At 41.6% G+C, this 27,758-nt stretch overlaps 1 protein-coding gene across 2 annotated transcripts in view; it reads left to right on the top strand.

Annotated features, from left to right (window-relative positions):
- The window catches only part of LOC127005928 (uncharacterized), a 117,426-nt gene that overhangs the window by 84,881 nt on the left and 4,787 nt on the right, over positions 1–27,758 (top strand). For both annotated transcript variants that reach the window (XM_050875342.1, XM_050875341.1), the window contains one exon: positions 26,670–26,783. In XM_050875342.1, the coding sequence (XP_050731299.1) occupies positions 26,670–26,783 (114 nt within the window). The remainder of the gene's footprint in view (positions 1–26,669; positions 26,784–27,758) is intronic.

The raw sequence follows: 27,758 nt of genomic DNA, 5'->3' as shown, positions 1-27,758 counted from the left end.
GAGAGAGAGAGAGAGAGAGAGAGAGAGAGAGAGAGAGGACCGGGGTTCGATTCCCCGACCGGGTGAAGATAAGTAGGGTTTATCTTCTTTCACGTGTAGCCCTGTTCACCTAGCAGTAAGTAGGTACGCGACGTCAGGCAAGGAGTGTGACCTCGTTGTCGCGGTGTGTTGTGAGTGGTCTCAGCCCTACCCAAAGATCGGTACTGCGAGCTCTGTGCTCTTCCGTAGGAGAACGGCTGGCTGTCTCGAGAGAGACCCGCAGCAGACCAAGAGGTGAAAAAATTACACACACACAAGTCAGAACGCTCGGCTCACTACTGAGAAGTCTCGGGTTCGATTCCCGTACCCATGTCTACCCAGTCATGAACCTTCAGGTGTGCCAGGGTACCAGGTGTCAGTCAGGGATTGTGTCTCGCCTCCTGGGGGTGTGTGAGTGTGATGTAAGGTTTCAGCCGTACCTACCTATCCGTTTCTATGCAGCTCCAAGCTTTTTCGGGGAGGATATTTGCTGGCGATCGTAATTCCAGCATGTGATCCAACCATAAGTGAATGCCACACAGCACCGCACAGCACACCAAGTCACGCCACACAAAGGGAGAAGACAGGGAGAGAGAAGGAGGGGTAGCAAGTGAAAGGAGAAAATGTGTATAAGAAAGTATGAAAAAATATTCTTGAAGACAATGTTTATTCGACACAATTCACAAAAGAATGGAAATAAAACGGATGTAAAGCAACGAATCAAGAAAGGATAAGAAAGAAGAATAAGAATGATAAATTAATATTTTATAAGAGAAATATGATGATGATGATGGTGACGAAAAGATTGAGGAAACATGGAATAGCAGGTATCTCTTGTGAAAGGAGAAAATGTCTATAAGAAAGTACCCCTTTTGTCAGGAACGGACTTGAATCAATCTTGGTGAGTGCCCTTCTTTAGGAGATGAGCCCCTGTCCTTCTGAATGTCTGTGCACGCCTCTGCTCTCAACCAACTGTTTTCTCAACCGTAAATAAAACATGAGGTTCCTGTCCAAGATTCCGGTCATGTGTCAACGTCCTTGGGTTGGGACACCACTTTCTTCTGTCAGGGTAACAATAATCTTATACATTTTTCTGTTACTATCTATATGACATCTATCATTTTTTATTATTATTATCTGTATGAGAAAAAATTCGGGTCGGTCTTAACTTGGTGCGGTGTCCATTTTTCATAGTAGCAGGAGGAGGAAGTAAAGGTGAAGTTGGAGGCATATATTATACTGCGCGTGCCTCCGGTGCTCATCTCCGTCGCATTGGCTCCTGAGTCTGTGGTGAGTAAGAGCCCATAGACACGGGCCAGTGTGACACCCGGGTTATCACAGTTTAGCTTTCCCAGGTTTCCCCAGGCACCCATTTATCGACCAGCCCGAAAGCCTGAACCTGCGGATTTGTAGCCAGGCAAACTAGCAACTTCACCACAGAGGCATTACGGAGGAGGAGGACGTTGAGTACAAATACAGGGAGGAGAAATAAGAGGAATAGGAAATAGGAAAATAGGAGAAATAATGAAAGTCAGCTGGGAGAGCGGCAAACTGTAGTCATCTTTATCTACGAATATCATCACCATCATCAACATCATTATCGTCATCGTCTATGTCACTGTCTTCCTCATCATCATTATCATCGACATCTGTATCATCATTATTTTTCATTCACATTGGCCACCTAAAATTTTTCGTTATAATAGATAATAAAAAGTATGGTTAAATAAAAAAAGGCTTCATCTGCTGCTGTGAAACCCATGCAAGACAATTATGGAAAAGGTTGGGGCTCACATCTTTCCCTCACCATTGCTGTCTTCTTATTTCCTATGTGATTGTTCCTTGTGGCGTCAAGAAAGCAACAATAAAACGGCAGCATTAGAAAGTTTGACATGATGGGGGAAAGCCATAAAAAGGAAAGAAACGACTTATTTATAATTCAGTGTAAAAAGGAAATTTTAACCATCTACGCCTGTGTTTTCATATATATGGGGCTAGATGAATAGTGCACATCTGCTCTGAAGTGGGTGTGACATTATTCAGACTGATTTTCGTGTGCTAAAATACTTTTCCCTAGTGCTGCATCATTTAAATTCTTTCATTACTTACAATCACCGGAGATGACAATTAAGTTTGATTTTCTTAGGATATGAAAGCTCTAGAGTGGACACATAAACAAGATTACGAATGTAGAGTTCAGAGAGAGAGAGAGAGAGAGAGAGAGAGAGAGAGAGAGAGAGAGAGAGAGAGAGAGAGAGAGAGTATTTATGTTGATCTTTCTGTCTTTCTCTAGGTTTTCATCTTTCAGCCATTCCTTCTGTAACTGTGATGACGTTCGAATTGTAAACGCGTGAGTGCATGTGTGTGTGTGTGTGTGTGTGTGTGTGTGTGTGTGTGTGTGTGTGTGTGTGTGTGTGTGTGTGTGTGTGTGGAACAGCTCTTCATTCTCTTGCAAATGCACCACGACATTGCATGCTGGAAATAAGTAGAAAAAGAAACTATGCCATCCCCTGATAAAACCAAGCATCCGGCTCTCTCGAATCTGCCTGAAGGAAATCGAAAGCAAGATCACGTCTCCACTGGTGTGCATCAGACTTTCTTGAAGAAACAGCAAAAGTGCTCACGAGAAGTACGATGTATGCCTGACATTGTGTTTTCTCCCAGGCCTGTGTGTGTGTGTGTGTGTGTGTGTGTGTGTGTGTGTGTGTGTGTGTGTGTGTGTGTGTGTGTGTGTGTGTAATTCACCTCTTGGTCTGCTGCGGGTCTCTCTCGAGACAGCCAGCCGTTCCCCTACGGAAGAGCACAGAGCTCGTAGTACCGATCTTTGGGTAGGACTGTGTGTGTGTGTGTGTGTGTGTGTGTGTGTGTGTGTGTGTGTGTGTGTGTGTGTGTGTGTATGTGATTCACCTACTTTCACCTACTTGTATCTTCCAAGTCTGAGCTACAAGCCTTGGGGTTTCCCTTTGGGTTACTCGCCTTCGGCTGAACCAGACCAAACACCAATATATATATATATATATATATATATATATATATATATATATATATATATATATATATATATGTGTGTGCGTGTGTGTGTGTGTGTGTGTGTGTGTGTGTGTATATATATATATATATATATATATATATATATATATATATATATATATATATATATATATATATATATATATATATATATATATCGGCCTATGGCGCCGGTAGGCTTTTTTGGCGGGGCCTGATGGTCGGCCCCAGCCCGTTGTGACGTAGGCAAGTGTATAGAGTGGCGCCATCTTGCTTGGCTCTTGCTGTGCCGCAGAGTTCATCTTTATGCCTCTCTTTAGAGAGCGAATCTAGAGTGTGGGTTGATATGTGGTCTTCAGGACAGCATGTGGTTACTCTTAGGCTACTCAGCGGTGACGGAAAAATCCCATCTTTGACGGCGGGCAGGACTTGAGCTCGCGTCCTCCAGGACGCGACGCCGGCAAGCTAAACACTCAGCCACCGCCTCCCTAGATAGAAAGATGGATAGATAGATAAGGTCTCCATCCATTTGTAATTAAATATACATAGCTAAAAAAAAATACTTTCTATATGTTTACGTAATCAGGAATGGATGAATTGGAGGCTTTTCTGTGACTTGAATATGTAATCCATTGAAGGCTGTGGATTTGTTTCTTCTTTAGTTAAATTTTCTTAATTACAAATGAGTGAACTACAGGCCTTCCTGTGATGTCATTATTAATATTTTTGGAGACACTTGATTTGTTTATTACTTAAGTTTGATATCGACCATCACCTTGATGGTTGGAATTTTGCCTTTCCAAAGGCATAACAATTATGTTTCAACTGAATTAATTTCCTAAATATAACAATTTTGTTTGTTTTTAAACGTATCATAGATTTGTAAATTTAAACTACATTCTTTCAGCTTTTAGTATATATAACACAATGGAAAGTAAGGGAGGAGGGGGAGGGCAATCAATACGTTGCACCCCATAACAAAGAGGGGGTAGCATATCCCCTAGGTGGAGGAGGAGGAGAGGAGAGGAAAAAGAGTAAGATGCTGAGTCGGTGGAGGAGGAAGAGAAAGAAGAGAGGGTGAGGAAGACAACGTTTCCCTTTTTATCAGCATTTCTTTAAATCATATTAAAATATAAAACAATGAAGGTGATCATCATTACCTTAGTTTTGACAATTATTGTAGGAATGACAACGGTGAGAATATGAAGGACGATGATAGCAGAAATGCTCTCAGTTATATTACTTTTAATTTAATGGATGGCGTCGAGGCCGGTAATAGTTATGATGACTCCAAAGGTTTCAAATCACATATATATATATATATATATATATATATATATATATATATATATATATATATATATATATATATATATATATATATATATATATATATATATATATATATATATATATATATATATATATATATAAAATCTATGACCCCTGTATTTACCTCGGGCAAAAATATATTCTGAAGATGGAAATGAGTAAATATTTCATGGTTAAAATTTAATGTTACCAAATCAAGATTCCTTCGCTTTTTCAAGAGATTTCCTCTCCATTCATTTTTTCTTAACGTTCTCACCATTATCGTTCCTTGTTCCCATCTTTATGTCCATTTCCTTCTTCTTCCCTTACTTTCTTTTCTCCTCCTTCTCCTCCCTTCTCCTTCCCCCTCCCCTCCTTCTCTTTTTGCCCTTCCTCCTCCTCCTCCTCCTTCTCCTCCTCCTCCTCCTCCTCCTCCTCCTCCACCTCTTCTCTCTCTCTCTCTCTCTCTCTCTCTCTCTCTCTCTCTCTCTGTGTGTGTGTGTGTGTGTGTGTGTGTGTGTGTGTGTGTGTGTGTGTGTGTGTGTGTGTGTGTGTGTGTGTGTACGGTCTTATTTACCTTTTTCCTTCGTTTTATATTTTTTATCCACCTATCCTTTTTACCCTTTACAACGAACTCCGTCATTTTTCGTTCTTTACATAATTATTTTCTTCCTCCTCATTCCATTTCTCAGCATTCCGCCATTTCCTCAATTTCATTTTCTCACACTTTTTTCTCTACAATCATTTACTTCGAGTTATTCCCTCACCTTTCCCTCCCATCTCTTTATTTTCTCACTGCGCCTCATTGTTCGTCTCTGATCTCCCCCTTTCCTTTCTCTTAGCACTCTTCCCCTTTCCGCTTCCATGATTACTTCTCTTTAACTTTATTTGTTTTTTCTTTTCTCCTCCTCGTCGTAGTCCTCCTTATTCTCTTTCTACTTTTTCCTCTTTTCTTTCTCCTTCTTCTCCTCACGAGAAGTCAGAATCAACCCCATCTTTTTACATATATCAAACAAAAAAGAGAAAGGAGAAAACCAGATAGTTGACACCGGATCTCTAATTAAAGAAAATAAATACATGGCCAGAATCCTCAACAGTAACTTCACATCCGTATTCACGTTCGAGAACATTGAAACTATTCCCGAGTGACCTATTCTGCCCGGGGTTATCGTATCTAGAAATTGACAAGTTAGGCGACCAAGAAGTGAAAAAGTACCTGGATAAAATAGTCAAGGGAACCCGACAAAATGTTTCCACGGTTGTTGAAGGAACTTACACAGCAAGTACTTCAGCCACTCACTAGCTTATTCAACTGTTCATTACAGCCCAAAAGAGTCCCTGAGGATTTGAAAACTGGTGAACGTAACACCGATTTTCAAAAAAGGATATAAGAGCATTTCCTTAATCAAACTATTTACTCATAAGTTTGATATCAAAGGACGGCAAAATTCTCGACAAGATTGTTAGAGACAAACTTGTAAGTTATCTAGAAGACAATATTATGATATCCAGTGCTCAGCACGGTTCCAGAAATCAGCGTTCCTGCATTTCTTCACGTTTGGCCTATAGCGTCGGTAGACTTTCGTGATAGGAATTGTCAGTCGGCCCCAGCCCATTGGTGGCGAAGGCAAGTCTTTTATAGTGGCGTCATTTTGGCTTAGCTCCTGCTGTCCCTCGGAGCTCCACTTGATTGTCTTGAAAAAGTTTTCGCTTAAGTCCGAGTTTATAACTGATGTTTATAATTGTCATCTTGTAGCGGTGGGCTGGACTTGAATCCAAGTCCTCCAGGACACCGCGCCGGAACGCTGATCACTCTGCCACCGACTCCCCTTTCAACAATTTATTGGACCTCTTCCACGGTATATATGAAAATTGGAATAATATTTTGTAGGGATATATATTTAGACTTTCAGAGAGTCTCTGAAAAGGATCCACACGAGCGACTACTTTAGAAATTACTGTCAGCGGGTATAGAGGACAATCTAGCAGCGTGCCTTACCAGTAGAAAACAACTTGTTACCCAAAGGAAAGGTTTTCGAATGGTTTCCAGTCATTAGCAGAGTACCGCAAGGGTCAATGCTGGAACCCATTATTTTTATCATATATATTAACGACTTGGAAACAGGACAGCAGAACTACGAGTAAATTCCTTCCTATCGAAGTTTGCTGAAGACACCAAAGTGGGTGGAAGCGCCCTTACGAGTCGATTGCGAAATCCTTCAAAAGGACCTTGATCAGAATATTCAGTGGTTTAAAAAATGGCAAAGGTCTTTCACCCTTGATAACTTTCAAGTCATGCACATTTGGATCCAGAAATACTACATACAGAATGCATGAGAGGGAATACTCTGCGAGTCGTACAGGAGGAATCAGATCTTAAAGTTATCATCGGCAATAACCAGAAACATTCAAACCACTGTAGAGAAAAAGATCTTTTAGTAAAGGCAATACTGCTGTATTTGTGTTCATAGCGAGCAACTTCGATTGTAAGACGCCGGGATAGTACTCAATGGAAAGGCCACACCATACCTCGAATATGAGGAGCAGTATTGGTCCCTTGATTACAAAAAAGACAGAATTACTGAAGCGTTTACCTACGCGCTACGAAAAATATTCCACCGTAGAGGACTTAGACGTATGAAGAACGACTAAGCGACTCAAGTTACGATGGAAAAAGAGACTTTAACGAAGCGAGTTGATGCAGAATTTCAAGTATCTGAAATAGTTCAGTAATGTCAATCATTCTAATTTTTTGGAGTTCCAAACTAAACAAAGAACTGGTAATCACGGTCTACCTGCGAGTCGATGGTGTAGTGGTTAGCACGCCTAACTAAGAATCTTCGGACCTGGGCACAAATTCCGGCCTGGGCAGTTGGCGTGCAACCCAGGCCGCTTTTCATCCACCCTTTCGGGTTGATAGATAAATAGGAGCCTGGGAAGTCACGGGAAAAGTAAATGGGGGTGACCCGGATGGTGTAGTAAAGGGTTATCACCCACCACAGGCTCCAATGGTACGGCGATGAATCACGTGGCCACGCACATCAAACGCCGCATGCTCCCAACACTCCTCACTTCCTCAAACCGAATCATCGGCCATTGAAACAATTTTCCTACAGGAGTAGTAAGTGAGAAAACCATCAACTTTAAAAATCGCATTTGCCGGTACTTTGTTGCGTCAGAAGTGAAATAAATGTACGTACCCAAGTGCTTTGATCTGCTCCATGAGTTGCGGAGCTCATGATGAGCAAATTATGTCACCATAGTGAATGGATAGCGTGACGGCGCCGCGTTCAGGACGACGCGAGTTCAGTCTCCGCCCGGTGCCACCAAGCTGGGATTTTTTAGCCGCCGCCGAGTGGCTTAAAACTACCCACATGCTGTCCAGAAGACCACCTATCAACCTGGACTCTAGATTCTAGGATTAAAGATGAGCTCCGGGAGGGCAGCATGAGCCAGTGCAAGATGGTGCCACTAAAAACACTCGCCTGCGCCAGAACGGGCTGGGCCGACCATCAGGCCCCACCGGGAAGAAGCCTTGGGCCGACCATCAGGCCCCACCGGGAAGAAGCATACCGGCGCAATAGGCTACGACGTAAAAAAAAAAAAGCGTAATGAACAAATAGGCATGTTGTCCGTCTTTCCATGTTTCCATGTTCCCTCCTTCACTTCCTCCTCCCTCTTCACCTTTTCTTTCCTCCTTCAACTTCTTCTTAACCTCCTCCTCTTTATCCTCTTTATCCTCCTCCTCCTCTTTTCTTTATCTTTCACCTCAAACTCTTCCCTTACTCTTTTTCTTTCACCTTAAACTCTTCCCATACCTCTAATATTTTCTCTCTCTCTCTCTCTCTCTCTCTCTCTTCCTCCTCCTAATGAAAGAGAATGACACGGCCGAAGCCCGTACAAGTACCACACCAGCCTCAGACCTTGTCTCACCCTTATTCGGAGTAGTAAACGCAACTATGAAAAATAAATAGCGCGTGACATCAAGACCAATTCCAAAAAATTCTTCACATACATCAGATCGAAAAAGAAAGTAAAATCCAATATTGGTCCCCTGACAGACGAGACTGGATCTGTAACTCAGGTCAGTAAACAGATGGCCAGAATCCTCAACAGTAACTTCGCATCCGTATTCACAGTCGAGAACATCGAAACCATTCCCGAGGGCCCTGACCCGCCGAGGGGAATCACGCCCCTGGAAATTGACTCAATATGCAACCAAGAAGTGAAATAGTACTTGGACAAACTCGACACGAACAAGTCAACGGGACCCGACAGTTTGTCCCCGCGGTTATTAAAAGAGCTTTAACAACAAATACTTCAGCCACTCACTAACATATTCAACCGGTCAGTTCAACTGAACAAGGTCCTGGAAGACTGGAAGATAGCGAACGTAACACCGATTTTCAAAAAAGGAGACAAAAAGGTTGCATTAAACTACAGGCCCATAAGTTTGACATCAGTGGAATGAAAAATACTCGAAAAGATTATTAGAGACAAACTTGTTAAGTTTCTAGAAGACAATAATATAATCTCCGACACCCAGCATGGCTTCAGAAACAAGCGCTCCTGCCTAACGAATTTATTAGACTTCTACCAAGGTATATATAAGAACTGGGATGCCCACATCCCCAGTGATGTTATATACCTCGACTTTCAGAAAGTCTTTGACAAGGTACCGCACGAGCGACTCCTTAAGAAACTGCACTCGGCGGGCATTGGAGCCAATCTGATCGCATGGACAAGAGATTGGCTCACCGGCAGAAAACAACGAGTACTACTCAACGGACAGCCTTCCGATTGGCTTCCAGTCACTAGTGGAGTGCCTCAAGGGTCAGTGCTGGGACCCATTCTCTTTATCATATATATCAATGACCTAGAATCAGGACTGAAATCCACTATTTCGAAATTTGCTGATGACACCAAGATGGGAGGAAAGGCCCTCACAAAGACCGACTGCGAAATCATTCAGAAAGACCTCAATTACGTTATCGAATGGTCGGAAAAATGGCAAATGTCCTTTGATGTTGACAAATGCAAAGTCATGGACATTGGGTCCCAAAATAATAACCACACATACATCATGAATGGGAAACCTCTGCAAGCGATGCAGGATGAAAAGGATCATGGAGTCACTATCAGCAGTGATCTGAAACACGCGAATCACTGTAAAAAAGCATTTAACAAAGCCAACACTATGCTCGGGTTCATTGCGAGGAACTTCGAGTGTAAAACGCCAGACGTGATGCTATCCTTTTATATTTCCTTGGTAAGACCGCACCTCGAGTATGCAGTACAGTTCTGGTCTCCTAATTACAGAAAGGACATTGATTTACTGAAAAGGATTCAACGACGGGCCACGAAGATGATTCCAATCTTAAGGGCTCAACCGTACGAGGAACGACTGAAGCGACTCAATCTCTTTACATTGGAGAAAAGACGACTACGAGGGGATATGATTCAAGTCTTCAAGTACTTGAAGAAGTTCAATAACGTAGATTACTCCCAATTCTTTGAACTGCAAACCAACTCAAGAACTAGAAATAACGGTTTACCCATTCAGTCGAGTCGATGTAACACAGACATTGGAAGGAGTTTCTTTTCAAACCGAGTCATCCGCCACTGGAACAATCTTCCCTCAGAAGTAGTAAATGCGAATACCATCAACTCCTTCAAATATAGAATCGACCGTCATTTCGCTGCGTCGGGAGTAAACTGAATAACGAAGTGCTTTCATCTGCTCCTCAATATCGAGGTGCTTTCATCTGCTCCTCAATATCGAGGTGCTTTCATCTGCTCCTCAATATCGAGGTGCTTTCATCTGCTCCTCAATATCGAGGTGCTTTCATCTGCTCCTCAAACCCCAAGTGGCTGTCGAGCAGATTAAATCACCAAAGCGGGCAACCTCGTAATGAGCCAATAGGCTTTCTGTTGCCTGCATTTCCATGTTTCCTCCTCCTCCTCCTCCTCCTTCCCCCCCTCCTCCCTCATCTCCCTCCCTCTCTCCCCTTCTTACCTTTAGCATTCACTTCCACCTCGTCACCTTTACGTACATGTTTCACACACACACACACACACACACACACACACACACACACACACACACACAAGCACACACACACATACATAAATATAAATATATATATATATATATATATATATATATATATATAAATATATATATATATATAGATATATCTATATATACACACACACACACACACACACACACACACACACACACACCATTCCACTCAACAATTTTTAAATTCTTTCTTCAAAGAATAGAAAATCCTAAGATAAGCGGGGCCGCAGCTTTTAGGAGGTATGTGAAGCTCACCTAACGATAAAAGTATTTTTCTTATGATTATAACATGGTATATGTGAGCTTTCTGCTGATGGCGTTGAGGGTAAGAATGTGTCAGAGAGAAGTAATGGAGGAAGAGGGAGGAGCTCAGCGAGAGAGTGGGGGTGGTGAGTTGGGGACCCACTAGCCTACATCTGGGTGCGTGCGTGCGCGCGCCTGTGTGGGCTGGGGCCTGAGGTCCAAGCCAAGACCCCCGCGCGGGACCTGCCCGACTAGTCAGTTGCCGCTGGAACCTCGTAGTGATCGTGCGGGACATTCACGTACACCTACCGCCATGAGTCCTCGTTTAGTATGTGTCGCCCTACTCTGTGTGGCAGCTTCTGCGCTTGCCAAACCACAGAATTTCAACTCTTTGGCGGATGGTAATCATTTCGTCGTTCAAGCCCAGCCAGTGGCGGAAGGCGGCGGCTCAGCTGGCGCAGTGCCTCTCTTCAACGGCATCCCTCTATCCGGCCCCGCGGCACTCTTAGCGGGTGATAAAAGTAAGTTCATTACTGAACAGTATAAGTGACTTTATAAAGTGAAAGCCTGGGTTGTGATTTCTGATTACAAAACGGCGTTGACGAAAGCAAAGGAGCTGGATAGTAACGTTATGCTTTCCAAGCCTCTGAGTTTAAACTCCGAAATTTCACCATTTAATTTCCCTCTTCTAGATGAATGTAATATAAGTGAATATCATCAGTGACTTAAGAATATAGAATGAATGCTATGCTGTTCCACACCAAAAGTACAGATAAGATGTAAAATATTAACAATACGTGTGTGCTGTAAACGAAAGTGCAGATGAATAACCAAGAGTGGAGGGATCCTTGACGTCCCGTTAGGCAGCACCTCAGTCCCTGTAACTGTACAGGTGAGCTGAGGCCAAGGACATTGGCCGGCTCGGCTGCGCAGAAAGGAGTTAGTGAAAGGATGACCCCACGCAAGCAGGAGGAAACGAGATATGTCTATAAGCTTGCGCTGCAGTAGTCAAGCAGCGAGCTGGTGGCAGCGGCCGTAATCTACTTTCGAGCTCCATAATGTCAAAGAGCATGCTGGAAGGTGGTGCCCTCAATGGAACCAGCTTAGCAAATATTCGGAGATGAAAAAAGTCTGTCTACTTTTCTCCAACTTTTTGTTGTGAAGGTGGGGGAGATAAAATCAAGCAGACATACTGAGACTTAAACATAGCACAGAAACACACTCGTATTCAGTAGAATTCGAGAAACGTCAGTGTAGGTCACGGTAGGTGGTAATGGTAAGAAGTGGCAGGTCAGGTTAAGTGCGCAAGAACCCCTGAAGGCTACGAATGAGCCTTCCACAGAATCCATTTCACTGAACGTGCTCTCAGAGGAAAAATAGTCAACTTCATGTGCCTTCACTTCCTACATTCTCCTGCCCGCCGGCACACCAGTGCTGATGTCCTTGCTTGCGGTAGCTATTGACTAGTCAGGAAGGCGGGGCTAGAGCGTACCATAAACAGGACCTTAGTTAATAATCGGAGTTCGCGCCCTCTGAACTTTACTTGTTGTTTGACATACAGAATGGAATCTGTCAAGGTAGTTCCTCGTGCAGCAAGGCTCGCCCCTCCCCTCGACCTTTTCGGCTTCTGTCAGGTCTACATGAAATCTTTTTCTGCGCTTACGCTTCGTTCATGCTCTCAACATGCCGTTTCCACGCACTCATTATTCCTGATTAACAAGCACAACGATTATACGTTAACACACTCTCTCTCTCTCTCTCTCTCTCTCTCTCTCTCTCTCTCTCTCTCTCTCTCTCTCTCTCTCTCTCTCTCTCTCTCTCCATCTATCCATCTATCTATTTGTCTGTCTCAGTGTGTAAGATATTCAGTCAGTTTTCTTGTTTCCTGAGGTGTGTTGGGGCACGTGAGCACCAGGATCCACTCCCCCCTCTTGTTGGCCTTCAAACCACACCCCCACACGCCCACACTACCCGCCCGCCCCCAGAACCCTTCTCTAGACGAACGGGAATTTCAATAAGTAATTATCTTATTTAATTTACATCTCTTTGATATATAATAGTTTCTTTTTATTTCCACTCGGCTTTTGTGTACTGCTTTGCGGTATCAAAACTGTTCACGTACTTAAATTTCCACAATGCACTTCACAAAGAAAAAGTATGTATGCTGAACATCATAAATAAAACCAATACAATCAATACAATCTATAGCAATGATGATTGAGATGAAAAGGAAAGAAACTGAGTCGGAGTTTTAAAGGCTAAGCCAGAACGGTTGAGTTGTCTGCCTTCATCACCCCCTCCCCATCCTAGTACCAGTGTCCAGCTTGAACATTCCTCCTGCTTGGCTGCCCCCCCCCTTCTCCCGCCCCTTCAAGGCTGCTTATCACAGCCACCACCAACATCATCACAGTCACAATTAGAAACACTCCCAACTTCACCATCACAACGACAAAGGAAACGAACGAAACACTCTTACTTTGTAGACATTATATAAACCACTACCAACAACAGCAGCATTATCAAAAACAATGACATGAAAAAATAGCATAAGGAAAAACAACAGCAACAGAAATAGCCGCAGTTTCAAAAAACTAAAAAACACAGATGGAAAATTTACAAGAGCAACACATTCCCGGTCATCACAGCCATAACCTAATAACCACAACCCTTTAATCCTTCACAACATCCACTATGATAACCGCAGTAAACACGCTCGACATTTCCACAATTTGCAATAAGTCCACCACACTCCCCACCAGCCCCACCTCCACGCCTGGCGCTACCACCGCTGCACCACCGCCGCACAAAAACTCGTCGCCGCCTAAAAGGTCGCGTTTTAGAAGTTCCGTTGCAGGCCTTGGTACAGTACCTCGCCATGGCGCATGCATAGGACACGTAATGTACGTGTTAACAATTTTTTCTCTTATTTAATGTTGATCAAGAGATCCCCCCACCCGTGCTAAGGTTTGCCAATTGTTCATTGTGTCGTAGCTAAGAAAAGCGAGTCACGTGGGCTGGGGAACAACAGTGGGTGTGGAATGTTGCGGCGGTGCTGGGTGAGGAAGCGATGTGGGTCAGCGCTGCTGCTGCTGCTGCCGCAGCTGCTGCTTCTGTTGATGATGACGTTATATATGATGATAAAGATAGTGATAACGTTGATGTGTATTGATGACGATAAAGAGGATGAGAATAAAAATGACTGAATGACTAATAATAATAATAATAATAATAATAATAATTATTATTATTATTATTATTATTATTATTATTATTATTATTATTATTACAATAATCATAATAACAATAATTAAATAAAAAAATAAAAAAATAATGGTAAAATAACAATAAAAAGAACAGATAGGAATAGTAATGTTATTCTGAAATAGAACGAAAAATGGTGATGATAAGAAGGAAGGGGTGTGTGGTGTGCGTGAGTGTGTGTGGGAAGGGGGTCACTCACCTACGGTCAGATCACATGCTGGACTTGTAGCCGCCAGTCGGTACGCTCCCGGAAGGAGCTCCCTTCTGAGCTCGGAGGGACGATGTATGGGTACTTCTGAGACTTCACAGATCACTCACCCATTCCTTTTGCTTGAGGGGGAACAGTAACCAATCCTGTCAGCGAAAAAAATCTATAATAGTGGCCTGAGCGCGATTACAACTATAGCCTTCCGGACGACAGACGCGCACGCGAGAGTGTGTGTGTGTGTGTGTGTGTGTGTGTGTGTGTGTGTGTGTGTGTGTGTGTGTGTGTGTGTGTGTGTGTGTGTGTGTTAGAGAAAATGAAGTAGTATGCCAGCGGCTGCTTGTTACCGTAGAGATACTAACGTTCGTTTAATGGAGTAAAGAACCTTACATCGCGACACACTGAACGAAGATTTGCATTTCCCGAAACATATATTCACTATTTTTTTGTTGTTGTTGTTGTATTTACCACAATTTCTTAGCCATCTCCCTCAGGCACTTCACTCAGCTCCACACTATCATGCCTGAGTTTCGCTCGTCACCGCAAGCTCAAAAGAAATCATTTTTCGCCTCCTGTGGCCACTTTCTTGACGCCTTAATAAGTCAGTACCTACCCGAGAAGACTGAGGGACAATTAGTTTTACAGTGACTCCTATAAAATGGAGCTTCACATCCGTTTTGCTAAATCACTTTCCTTTTCGCACTGGAAGCATAAAGTAAACGAGGAATATCTGCATGAGGAGGCATTGGAGAGTGACTTACAATGATGAGTCGGCTCTTCCACTTTCGTTCTCCTCATGTCGTGTTTTCTCTCCTTCCTTCTCTTTGCTGTATCAGACGAGTCGTTACTCCTTGAAGCACATGTGTAATTTATCATCATTATTATTATTATTATTATTATTATTATTATTATTATTATTATTGAAAGTAGTAGTAGTAGTAGTAGTAGTAGTAGTAGTAGTAGTAGTAGTAGTAGTAGTAGTAGTAGTAGTAGTAGTAGTAGTAGTAGTAGTAGTAGAAGTAGCAGTAGTAGTAATAGTTGTTGTTGTAGTAGCATGACAAGGAATAAATAAATGGAAGAATTATAATAGAGAATAACCATAGTAATAATAATAGTGATAAAAAATAATAATTATAGTAGGTTAATGTTGTTGTCATTATTATTACTATTATTATTATTATTATTATTATTATTGTTGTTGTTGTTATCATAATTATTATTATTATTATTATTATTATTATTATTATTATTATTATTATTATTATTACTACTACTACTACTACTACTACTACTACTACTATCATTATTATTGTTGTTGTTTTCCACCGCCGTGAAATTTCAGTGGGTTACAAGACAATCATAACGGTGCCGTAAGATCATTTGACCTTCCCAACTACCCGGACGTCAGCTGCGGCGCTGGTAATGATGGTGGTGACAGCGTCTTTGGTGAACGCGTGGTAATCACAGGTACAAAACAGGGTCAAGGAACGTCACCACCACATCGACGGCATAGAGTTACAGAGCTGTGGCGTGTGTGGACGACTGTGTCGGGTCCAGTAACGGTGGTGCTAGTGCGTGCGCGCGCTCGTGTGTGTGTGTGTGTGTGTGTGTGTGAGAGAGAGAGAGAGAGAGAGAGAGAGAGAGAGAGAGAGAGAGAGAGAGAGAGAGAGAGAGAGAGAGAGAGAGAGAGAGAGAGAGAGAGAGAGAGAGAGAGAGAGAGAGAGAGAGAGAGAGAGAGAGAGAGAGAGAGAGAGAGAGAGAGAGAGAGAGAGAGAGAGAGTGTGTGTGTGTGCAGGTACCATGTTTGCTGAAAAATCAAGTTTTTACAATGAAGACTTCAAGCGCGGAAAGGGGAACTCGGAAAAAAAAGGGGACTTGCCGTGCTGCTTCCAGTTCATAGACTTGCCTTTCCACTGATTTAGTGGCTGCGCGGAAATGGAGAGTTCAGTTTCTGAGTACGACTTAGCTCGCGTTGTGTGATTGGCAGGTGGTAGGGGCCACTTTGATCCATGAAACCCACTTGGCAGTTATTCAATTATTTAATTATTATTTATGTTAATGAGGTCAGGTTCGGTTCAGATGAAAAATGCTGCTCATCTTACTACTTATTTACTCCTTCATCATTTATTAAGTGTCCGAGCGCCGATATGTGCGTCCGTCGTATTAGTCCCCATCCTGACGGTTATCCAGAAAAGACTTCAACGGTTCAGTAAGACCTAATCTTAGGTATACCATGAACAAACACACTCATCGCTTTATAATTCGTGTAATTATTGTTGGTTAATACTGTCGGTGCTGCCAATGAGTGTTAGTGGTGGTGGTGATGCTCCTGTTGCAACTATTTCTCCTATTGTTGTTGTTGCTGTTATATTCTTATAGCGTTATTTTTATTGTTGTTTTTGTTACACTTGTTCCTGATGATGCTGTTGGGAGTTATGGTGATGATGATGGTGGTGGTGGTGGTGGTGGTTGGTCGTGATGGTGATGGTGGTGGCGATTGTAGTACTGATGACTCTAGCAGTGAGGATGGTGGTGGGGGTGATGATAATACTATAGTTGGCGGTGGCTATACTGGTGGCGGTGGTGGTGGTGGTGGTAATGGTGACGGTGTCGGTGGCAATGGTGGTGGTGGTGGTGGTAGTAACAGTGGGAATGACAGTGATACTGGTGGTGGTGATCTTATCTTTGGTGTTGTTGTTGTTTTTGTTGCTTCTCCCGGTGTGGCGCCGAATTCCGTCCCCGTGTCGGGAAATGTCCCAAATTGAACTGCGCATGCGCGGGTTTTGCTATATTGTCCATTTCATTCACTATGCTGTCTTTCAACAGCTTTGATCTTATGTTAATTTTCGTGAAAAAATGGCCAAATTCGAGGCTGCCATGGACCCCATAGCTATTGAATGGAGAGTATCCCATAAACCTGACCTTCAATTAGAAGAAAACTCTGAGGAGACAGAAGGGCAATCATAAGATCAAAGGTAAGCTTAGTATAAGTTATTTGAAGGCAGTGCAGTGAATGGAATGGACAAAATAGTAAAGCCCGCGCATGCGCAGTTCAGTTTGGGACATCTCCCGACAGACGGACGGAATTCGACGCCATACCGGATATGCTAATACTGGTGTTTTTGTTGTTCTTGGCACTCTCATGGTTGTTATTGTTGTTGCTATTGTTGTTATGTTGCTGCGGCTTCCTCTGGTTTTCTTTTCTAATTTTCCTCCTATTTCACTTGTTTTCTTTATTATTATTACTATTATTATTATTATTATTATTATTATTATTATTATTATTATTATTATTATTATTATTATTATTATTATTATTATTATTATTATTATTATTATTATTATTATTATTATTATATTAATATTATCATCATCATTATCATTAAGCAGTGTAATAGAGCCAAAATAATACAAAGTTCAAAATCCCAAGTTACAAAGTGTGTAACCCCGACAAGTCATTTAATAGGATATGAAACCCAAACCAGGCGAGATAACTTTGACTTGCCCAACCCTTTTTGACACCTCTAGGTGGCCGAGGAGGGCGCTGTCTGTATATGGAATTTCGCCTACTAAGAGCATCAAGCAACAAGAAATTAGTATGAGAAAATAAAGTGACATTCAGTTAGATGCAATTCGTTATGGAAGCAATACAGGCTGATGGCTAATTAATTAAGCGATTATGTTACCGCTGAAGGAAAACGGAATTCACTTTCGGCTTAACTAAATACTGTATGTTAACGTTCTCTGCATTACAAATTTGAAGAGGTAAAGAGGTTTTCGCCTTTTATTCTTCTTTTCTTCTTTTTCTTCTTCTTCTTCTTCTTCTTCTTCTTCTTCTTTTTCTTCTTCTTTTCTTGCTATTCCTTTATGATTTCCACTATCGAGTGCTTGGCACTTACTAAACAGCCGTTATCAATGTGATAGATCCTTTTCATTACTCTCAAGGTTGTGGAAAACTGGCTATCTAATATTAAATGGACATGGCTCGTGAAAGACTAATAATATAAAGAAAAAACTGTCCTTATCGTCCTGTCTTATCTGCTTCGTAGTGCAGACGTTAGCATGCTCGGCTCACAACTGAGAGATCTCGGGTGAAGTGGAGACAAATGGCCGATCTCTTCACAATCGTACCCCTTGCAGTGACTGGGTGCAAGACAAAGCCAAGAGAACCAGGTGTTACCCGGAAGTTGTGTCTCGCCTCCACCAAATGAACACCACATTGGAGACAAGTATTCATGAAAATACTTTCATATGTCATTCTCGGTATAAAAAAAATACCAAAAAATGTACCATACCAAAATTATACCCGAGAGGTGCGTAGCACCCGTCGCACAAATTTAATATTAAGTAGGAGGCGAGACTATACAATGCTGACGTGACTTATCAAATTTAAAGCGTTTGATTTTTAATCTGATCGAAAATGAAACACAATAGCAGTGGTATAAGAAATAAATTCGAATCTGTAAATAACAGATGCAGTTCCATGTCTCCAGCCTACCAAGTGGGTCAGCTCTTGAGAGCCGAGAGGCCGAGAGCATAATATCTTTGGATCCCTGCGTGAAAGTCCTCTACTAGTGACCCAGCACACGCCTCATCCTGGCACCACTCCAAGAGTAGTAGTGGCCCGAGCGAGGCGTCATAAAAGTCTACTAACGGCACCTGATGGAAGGAGTTGCCCAATAGAGGACGATGCCGCCAGCACAAGGAGACTCAGAGTTCCCCGGGAGATTAACGCTATGATAAAGCGACGTGTGATGAATCATTTAACGTACAAACGATGGTGTCATTTGTCATTTCGGTCGTAGACGGTACAATCCTTTCAGGTTTCAATGAACTATCTATAATTTGTCTATCTATAAATATCTATAAATTTGAATTTTATCATATTTTTTCTTCCTAGTTAACAAAATTAATTGAACACTTTGAATGATATATTTAGAGTAGCTTCCTGTGTTTCATACCCAGCTATTGCGGACATCCACAAGTAGGCGAGATGATGAAGACGGTTAAGATACCGTAGTTGTAGTGTTTGGAGTTGATGGTTTAGGTGGTTTTACTTTAGTAAATAGTACCAGGTCAGGTCAAGTACTCAAGTAAGGACGGAAAAGAGATGAACATCACTACGGAAGAGGCTGACGTAAGATTCATTTAACCCTCGGTTAGGAAAGGAAGACTGATAAAGAGGCCGACAGACCACCAGGCGGGGCCTGCTAGCCATCATTCGTTTCGTTCAGAACCTGTTTGTCTGGCCCAGTTAGCGTGAGTGTCTTAACGTATATATACATAAGGCCAAGGTCGAATTGTATGAACTACAGGTACATGGATTGCCTCACATCCAAAATATGCCGTTATAAATTCAATATCTTGGCTTCGGTGAGACATCATGCCTAGTGCCTTGGGTTATTAAGCTTTCAGCCTTTTGGTGCTTTCCATTGATGTGTGGGGAGATGCTGGACGGCCAGGAGAAAACCCTGCCACCACTCCCTCGTGATCCAGTAACCGACTTCTCACCAAGGATGAGGAGCCAAGAGAGGCGATACAAGCCTCTCTTGTATCTTGGAAAATTGCTATATTCATTTAATGTTTTCGGCATCAAGATTGTCTTACTAGTATGCCTTAACTTTGCTTCGCCAACAATATATAAAGCTGTGTTGCTGATGCACCTATTGAAATGATGTTATGGATAAATATTTATTAGAACATACTCTCTCTCTCTCTCTCTCTCTCTCTCTCTCTCTCTCTCTCTCTCTCTCTCTCTCTCTCTCTCTCTCTCTCTCTCTCTCTCTCTCTCTCTCTCTCTCTCTCTCTCTCTCTCTCTCTCTCTCTCTCTCTCTCTCTCTCTCTCTCTCTCTCTCTCTCTCTTTCTAATCGAGGGAAAAGATTTTGTGCATCCACAATCATGCAAGCTGGATGTGCGTGTGTTCGGGGAAAGGGAGGTATGAGTTGTGGGTGGGTATATTCCTCTATATTTGTCTGTATCTGTTAAGGGTTTTACAGGTACCTGTGTATGTCACTTTCTTTGCGCTTCATGTTCCGTTCCACTTTTTACGTGGCGTTTGGCGTTTCGTTCTCGTGGTAGCGTGGTGTTCCATAGTACCGGTTTGTGGGAATTGTAGGTCGCGGAGATATATATAGTAGTATGTATATATATATATATATATATATATATATATATATATATAGATATATATATATATATATATATAGATATATATATATATATAGAGATATAGAGACACACACACACACACACACACACACACACACACACACACACACATGTATAAGTAGAGAGAGAGAGAGAGAGAGAGAGAGAGAGAGAGAGAGAGAGAGAGAGAGAGAGAGAGAGAGAGAGAGAGAGAGAGAGAGGTTGATTGATTGATTGATTGACTGACACAGGTAGATACAGATAAATATATAGTTAGATAGATAAATAGATAGAAAGATAGATCGATCGATAGATAGATAGATAGATAGACAGATAGATAGATTGGTAAATATCGCTTTTTCCCCAAGTGAAATTCAGTGGTCTAATACGGAATGATCTGTCCAAACATCCTCACTTGTATATCCCAACCTGTCCAAAATCCGTTCATTGTCAAATGTACATCCTTAGGGATATCCGAGTCTATTTTGGAACAATAATCAATACTCATTCACCCTCTGAACACACATCTTGACGCATTCCCCTACTGATTCTTTAAATAGTCACATTATCACGTGTTTTTTTTCCCAAAGACATGCTTTCACTGATTTTCAATAGAGTTGTCCCACTTCTGCAGACGGCCACAATGATTTGCAAACTTGTATTCACCTCAAATATAGCAGCAAAAGTAGTTAGCACTCTATCGTCTTGACATTATTTATTTACCGCATACCCCATGCATTAATCAGTCCTCCCCAATTCCATAGAGGAAAATCAAAAACCCAAATTGACTGTTTTATATATATAAACCCAAAGTAAAGCAAGAAGTAGGCAGGGGAATAAAGAGGAAGCCCTTATTAAAAAGTGAGAGTACAAAGCCCTAGTCCCACCACAAATAAGATATCTGGGGGGAATTAGATTAAACTGAACAGCTAAATTATAAATGTAGTTGCAAATTGTATCAATAACATGAAAGAGAGCCTATAGCATTGTTCTATCGAGATTTATAATTAGAATACTGTAGAAAAAGAAAAGCAAGTTGATTGATTGTTTAAGAAAGAAAAGAAAATGGTATTTTGTATATATTAAACTCTCTCTCTCTCTCTCTCTCTCTCTCTCTCTCTCTCTCTCTCTCTCTCTCTCTCTCACATATATATATATATATATATATATATATATATATATATATATATATATATATATATATATATATATATATATATATATATATCTGTGTGTATGTGCGTGTGAGTGTGTACTTAATCTATGTGCCACTTCCTGAACAGAGCTACAAGCCCATTTGTTCTAGGTCTAAGGTCCTTGGGTTTTCACCCTTGGGTTATTCGCTTTTGGCGATGCCAGACGTCCACTCCGAGGGTCGGGACATAATCTACGAATGATGCTCGATATCCATTCAGTGCCTGTTGGACAGGGGCAAAGGTGCAAACGGATGAGAGAACACACAAAAGTAAATGATGTATTAAAGACAATTACAATCAATAAATGACGATGATCAGGACACATGTAAGAAAAAGGGTAAAAGATAGAAAAAAAATAATTGACAGGAAAATAACTGATATAAAAGACCCACGGTGAGGCCATTCAGTACACGGTGTAATGAAGCTGAATATATTACGAAACGTTTATATCGAAACTGTAAACTAGAATCACAGAACCTAATTGAATGGGAATTGCTGGGAGAGGCTTGGTTCAAGTATGTGCCCTGCAGTGGAATGAAAGAGGTTGCTGCTGATATATATATATATATATATATATATATATATATATATATATATATATATATATATATATATATATATATATATATATATATATATATATATATATATTTCTGTTGCTGAGTGAAAAATGATTGACTGCTTCCAATTCAGTCGCTCGTAATGTAAGGACTCACTGAGAAGTGTTGGCAGTGGCTCACCCTGTGCACCCGTGAGAAAATTCATAAAATGTCTAGAGTTTCATGCTGCTACGTGGAAGGAGATATAGATCGCTAATGGAGGAAATGAACACTAGTTCAGAATTTTCGTCACTTTACGAGTCTTAAATATATATTTGTCAGCTTTTCTCAACCGAGAAATTATTTGTCCACCTCTCATTTGGTCAAACAGTTATATTTTATCACCACAACGTGCAATCAGACAACACGGATGTATATGGTCTGGCTCTACAATCCCCACATGTCTGAGTCCATACACGGACACAATTATATTGCAATCCTGATCGAAATTCAATAGAAGCTTCCTCTGAATCTCCATTCAACAGACTTTTTTTATGGACATGGACTGATTATGTTTATTAAGTGGAGGATTCTTAATAGCATAATGGAATGCCAGAGAAGAGCCTAGCATTGCTGCAACGGCTACCACTTACATGAAACTTCTAACATACTTTGTAAATAATCGTTTTTGGGATAATATTGCCATATTGAAATGCTGACATTTAAATCAAAGACACCTGCATATAAGATATCAAGCTAAACATTCGGCGAAGTATGGCTTGGTAGAGAGTGGAGACCCTCGTGAGGCGGACCGAGTGGCCCCTTGGTGGTGGCGGCGCCCGCAGCTGTGGGTCACCCGCCGCTCCGGTACAGGCACCACTCTGGGCCTTCAGTTTCGTCTTTTGTCGTCTTTGTTTACGTCTCACTAAGGATTAATTATTGAGACCTCACTTTTATGTATAATTTAATTAAAAAAAAGGTATCGTGCTTCAAACAGACAAAGAGAATATGGAAGATGAATAACGCCCAAGAATCTTGGAAAAAAATAAGTGATTCATAATTTCGAGCGATTGTGTTGCAACAGTGCTATTTAAATAAACTTCATAGTGCATTTGTTTTCTCGAATAGTTTGTCTAAGAGACTTGGGCAGGCGGCGGTGGCAATGGCCAAAATGTGGGTCACCTCAGGAGACATTCCACAAGACAGATGTAGGGAGTCCTGACCTGGGAAGCGGCTAATGACGGGGTACCAAAGAGCCCACCATACCGGGTGTGTGGGTACAAGTGAGTACACTAGGGGCTGCCTCTCGCGCGGCCCAGCTGCCTGTCCGGGAAGCAGCCAACACTCCCCGAACAGGAAGCGTCTTCATACTCTTACCTTGAAAAAATTAAGAAAAATAAGCAAACACACACACACACACACACACACACACACACACACACACACACACACACACACACACCATATATATATATATATATATATATATATATATCTATATATATATATATATATATATATATATATATATATATATATATATATATATATATATATATACATACATATGTATTCTGCATTTTCCAATCAGTCAAGAAATGCAACTACAAGAGGGTTGATATGCGTTTGTGCGCGTCAATGCTACTGCCGATACGCCAGTTACACAGGAAATACTGCAAGTAAAGGTAGAGCAAGGGTGACACGACGAGGCGGATGAGACCTGGTGAGGGCGAGGGCCTCAGGGAATGACCTGCCCGGCGTGCCCTCACCAACGATAACGGTGCTGAACCCGTGGGCCTCCCCTCCCTACCTCCTTTAGCTTATATTCTCACTGGCCTTCTGATCCAAGACTTGCCACTTTCTAAACTTTCTAACCATCATTCCTGTGAGTAACTTTCGTGAAATATATATTTTTTACGTGTAAGAATTTCTTTATAGAAACCAGTGTTTTGTCGATAACGCGTTATCTGTGGCCTTGTTGTTGGTTTTGCATGAGTGATGATGAGTGAACTTTAAAAAGACAGCAGTAATAGCTTGTGACTATTCGGTTGTTTTCAACTACTTTAAGTGATGGTGACAGTCATAGCATAGCATGTGTGTGTGTGTGTGTGTGTGTATGTGTGTGTGTGTGTGTGTGTGTGTGTGTTTGTTTGTGTGTGTGTGTGTGTGTGTAATTCGTCCGCCCACAGACTGATCTGATCACGAGCTGGGCTCGTAATCGCCAGCAAGTACCCTCCCGACCCGAGCAAGCTCATTTTCGTCGAGCTCTGGATACTGCCGGGACCTTCACGCACCACACACCCCATCCCCCTCGCTCCTCTGTCAGTGGAAAAATCCCCCTGAGCAGGGCTCGAACCTCCGCCTGCCAGACCATGGAACCTGGTAGCGCAGCGCTCTGCCACTGAGCTATCGTAGTGTGTGTGTGTGTCACAGTGTGTGTGTGTGTGTGTGTGTGTGTTTAATTCACCATAGTCTGATTGCATGCGGGACTCGTAATCGCTTGCGTTTATCAGATTTTTATACGTAAATCCCTTATCATCTCTCTCTAAATATAGATTTATACTGCATGATTCTTTTCCCGTTGCCAATTCTTTCCAGCCAGGTTTCTCGATCCCCTAAGCAGTGTTCCCTTGCTGCAGCGAGAAACTACGGGCCACGAGTTTTGAAATCACGTATCAAAGATGGATGAAAACTTTCTTATTTTCATCTAACAGTTTCCCCCAATGTTAAGTGACTGTTAATAGTGAAACTGCAAGTGAGCGGTGACCCGCGGCACTTCAACAGCTGTTGCCACAGAGTTAACATTTTCTTCTTCCTTTTCCTGCAAAGAGAAAGGATTTGTTTCCACTGTTTTTTTTTTTTGTTTTTTTTTTGTGTGCGTGTGTGTGTGTGTGCGTGTGTGTGTGTGTGTGTGTGTGTGTGTGTGTGCATTAAACCATGGTATGATCATGTGTTGGACTCGTGATCACCAGCCAGTACCCTCCTAGAGAGAGCTTTTAAGCTTTAACATTTTATGGGTATTGTTGGGGCCTTATTCCCCCTTCCCCCTGCTCAAGGGTGGGAGGGGGGGGAGGGGCAGTAGTAATCGCTCGTTGTCAGCGGAAAACCTTTATGCTTGAGTCAGGTTGGAATCTCGTGATGTCTTGTGTCGTTTCAAGGCTGGCCGCAATGCCATCACTACCTGATAACCTCAAAACGGCACAAACATTATCTGACTGCCGTCGGGTGAGATGCTGGAAATCCAACTCAGGCATCAAAAACTTGCAACATCGACTTTAGTTGTAAAAAAAAGGCAAGGACACACTGCCAACACCGTTAAATCAAAGTCTTTCATATAAGAATGTGTGCGACACGTTTTTGTAGTCCAGTTTCAAGCAGCATGGCGCGTAAATGACTGGACAGGAAGTCGCTTTGGCAATGGCAACAAAACAAGTGGTGAATTTCTACTTGCCTTCAGGTGTCTTTCTTTTTTATGTTACAATCCCATTGCGCCTCGACGCTCTCTAAAGTTGCACGTGGTAGGCTCCGGCCCGTCCCATTGTGAGTAAACTCTGTACCTTATCTTAAATGTTCAGCTCTTGTTGCCCTTCGAAGCTGGGGTAGAAAGTAGAGAGCGACAACAACATCAGCAACAAACATTATAGCAACAAAAACACCAACAACAACCACAACCACAACCACAACAGCAGCACCACCACCACCACCACCACCACCACCAACAACAACAACAACAGCAATTCCAACAGTATCACCATTAGCCCCACTTATATTACCACCATCGTTACCACTACCACTGCCACCACCACCACCACCACCATGACCACTACCACCACCACCACCACCATCTCTACCATTACTATCATCAACAACAACAGCAACATTACTAACACCACCATACCCACCTCCCCCACCATAGTCATCATTAGCTATCACAAATCAGAATAATTATCAAATGGATTAACTTGAACTTGAGCCTTGCCTTTTACCTTTTCATTGTGCAATCAATTTTGGGGTTTTATTGATGTCATCCAGATTTGCATCTGCAGGAAACTGCATGCTGTCAACTATCATGTGTCGAGTCAAAGTCAAATGAGCTTACAACAATAGTAACAGAAGTAGTAGTAGTAGTAGTAGTAGTAGTAGTAGTAGAAGCAGCAATATCAACATCATCAGTATACTATTGAATCGGCATACTTCATAAGTCACTCTAACGAAAGGGAATTATTTATAGTTATGTTGTCTCCAAGGTTCTTAATCTTTGACACTAGAAAAATGTGCGTACTGCTCTCTATGAGAAAGTTAGTCACTTCACAGTTCATGCGCTATTTCCGGCAATCGCTGAGAACGTCGTACGAGCCAGACGCAGCACCGCTATGTGCAGACCGGGACCCGTCGCCCTTGATCACAGCCACACCCAGCTCACTCATGCCCTTCCAACTGATTCCACGCTGCCCTGTTCGTAGCTCACGTACAGTCTTTCAAGATTAGCCACTCAGTGCCTCCACTATGATATGTTCAACCACATGTTTGGTTGTGGAGATACAAAGGAGCGTAAATGACTGGCTTTGGCTGATGTGTTTCTGATGATTCAGTATAGTCTTACTTAAACAAAGACGTTACAGTTTGAGCATGATTTTTGTTGTTGTCATTGCAGATGTGGAGACTTGCCCCAACTTCGAGACACCCTTCCACACAATCTCCACTTGTCGCGGTGTATCTGAAGTCATCCATGATGGTTCCTGCGAAAACCAGATCACCTGGAGCAAAGGTAAGTATTATCTGTTTTGTTTACAAATTTGCTGAAGGTATCAAATTATATATATATATATATATATATATATATATATATATATATATATATATATATATATATATATAAATATATATATGTATATATATATATATATATATATATATATATATATATATATATAAGGTATAAGAAAAAGGAAATAGGATCCAGTCAGTGAAGTAATCTAAAACTTGGAAAGGCACTGTCAGTAGACATACCTGAATTACAAAGTAAAACACAATGGAAAATATAGAACAGATTATAAACTGAATAAAAAAAAATGCAACTACGAATATTTGTAAAATTACGTTAAAATTGTGGACTGACGAATATACTACTCAGAAGGATAAGCTTGATAAATGTTTAGGAGCTTACCCCCGCTCTTCAAAGAAGAGAAAAAATCCCTGGAGACATCAAAAAGAGGTTCCAGTTGGAGGAAGATTATTATGAGATCATTGTGGTACACCCTTTGTTCCCAGGAGCGAGCTTTCCCATGAATTAGAGGTTAGAGGTCACGGGGCATCCGGTGGGTGTGGCTGGTAGAGTCGATGGGCGGGGCTTGCAGGAAGGGGGTGGACATGATAGGAAAATAACTAGGTGGTGGGGTGGGAGAACAAAGATGCTGAATGTTGACAATGAAAGTGTTGCAAGTGAGCATCAACACATTAGAGTAAGGTTCAGGCGGAGAGAAAAATCATATACGCATTTATAAGTAATAATGACAAGTATAAAAGGAAATGCTTGTATAAATAAAGTTATATATCTATCTATATAGTTAGATAGTTAGATAGATGGATAGACATGTCTATCTATATCTATCTATCTGCCTACCAACTTATCTCTATCTATCTATAGAAAGATAGATAGACAGACTGACGGATTAATTGACTGATAAATAAAATTATAGTTAGATAGATACGGGGATATATAGACAATGCAGATGTGTGTATT

Source organism: Eriocheir sinensis, chromosome 31 (genome assembly GCF_024679095.1).
Source record: "Eriocheir sinensis breed Jianghai 21 chromosome 31, ASM2467909v1, whole genome shotgun sequence".
NCBI classification, from domain to species: Eukaryota; Metazoa; Arthropoda; class Malacostraca; order Decapoda; family Varunidae; genus Eriocheir; species Eriocheir sinensis.
The sequence above is the reverse complement of the archived record's forward strand: the minus strand, read 5'-3'. Positions and strand labels throughout refer to the sequence as shown.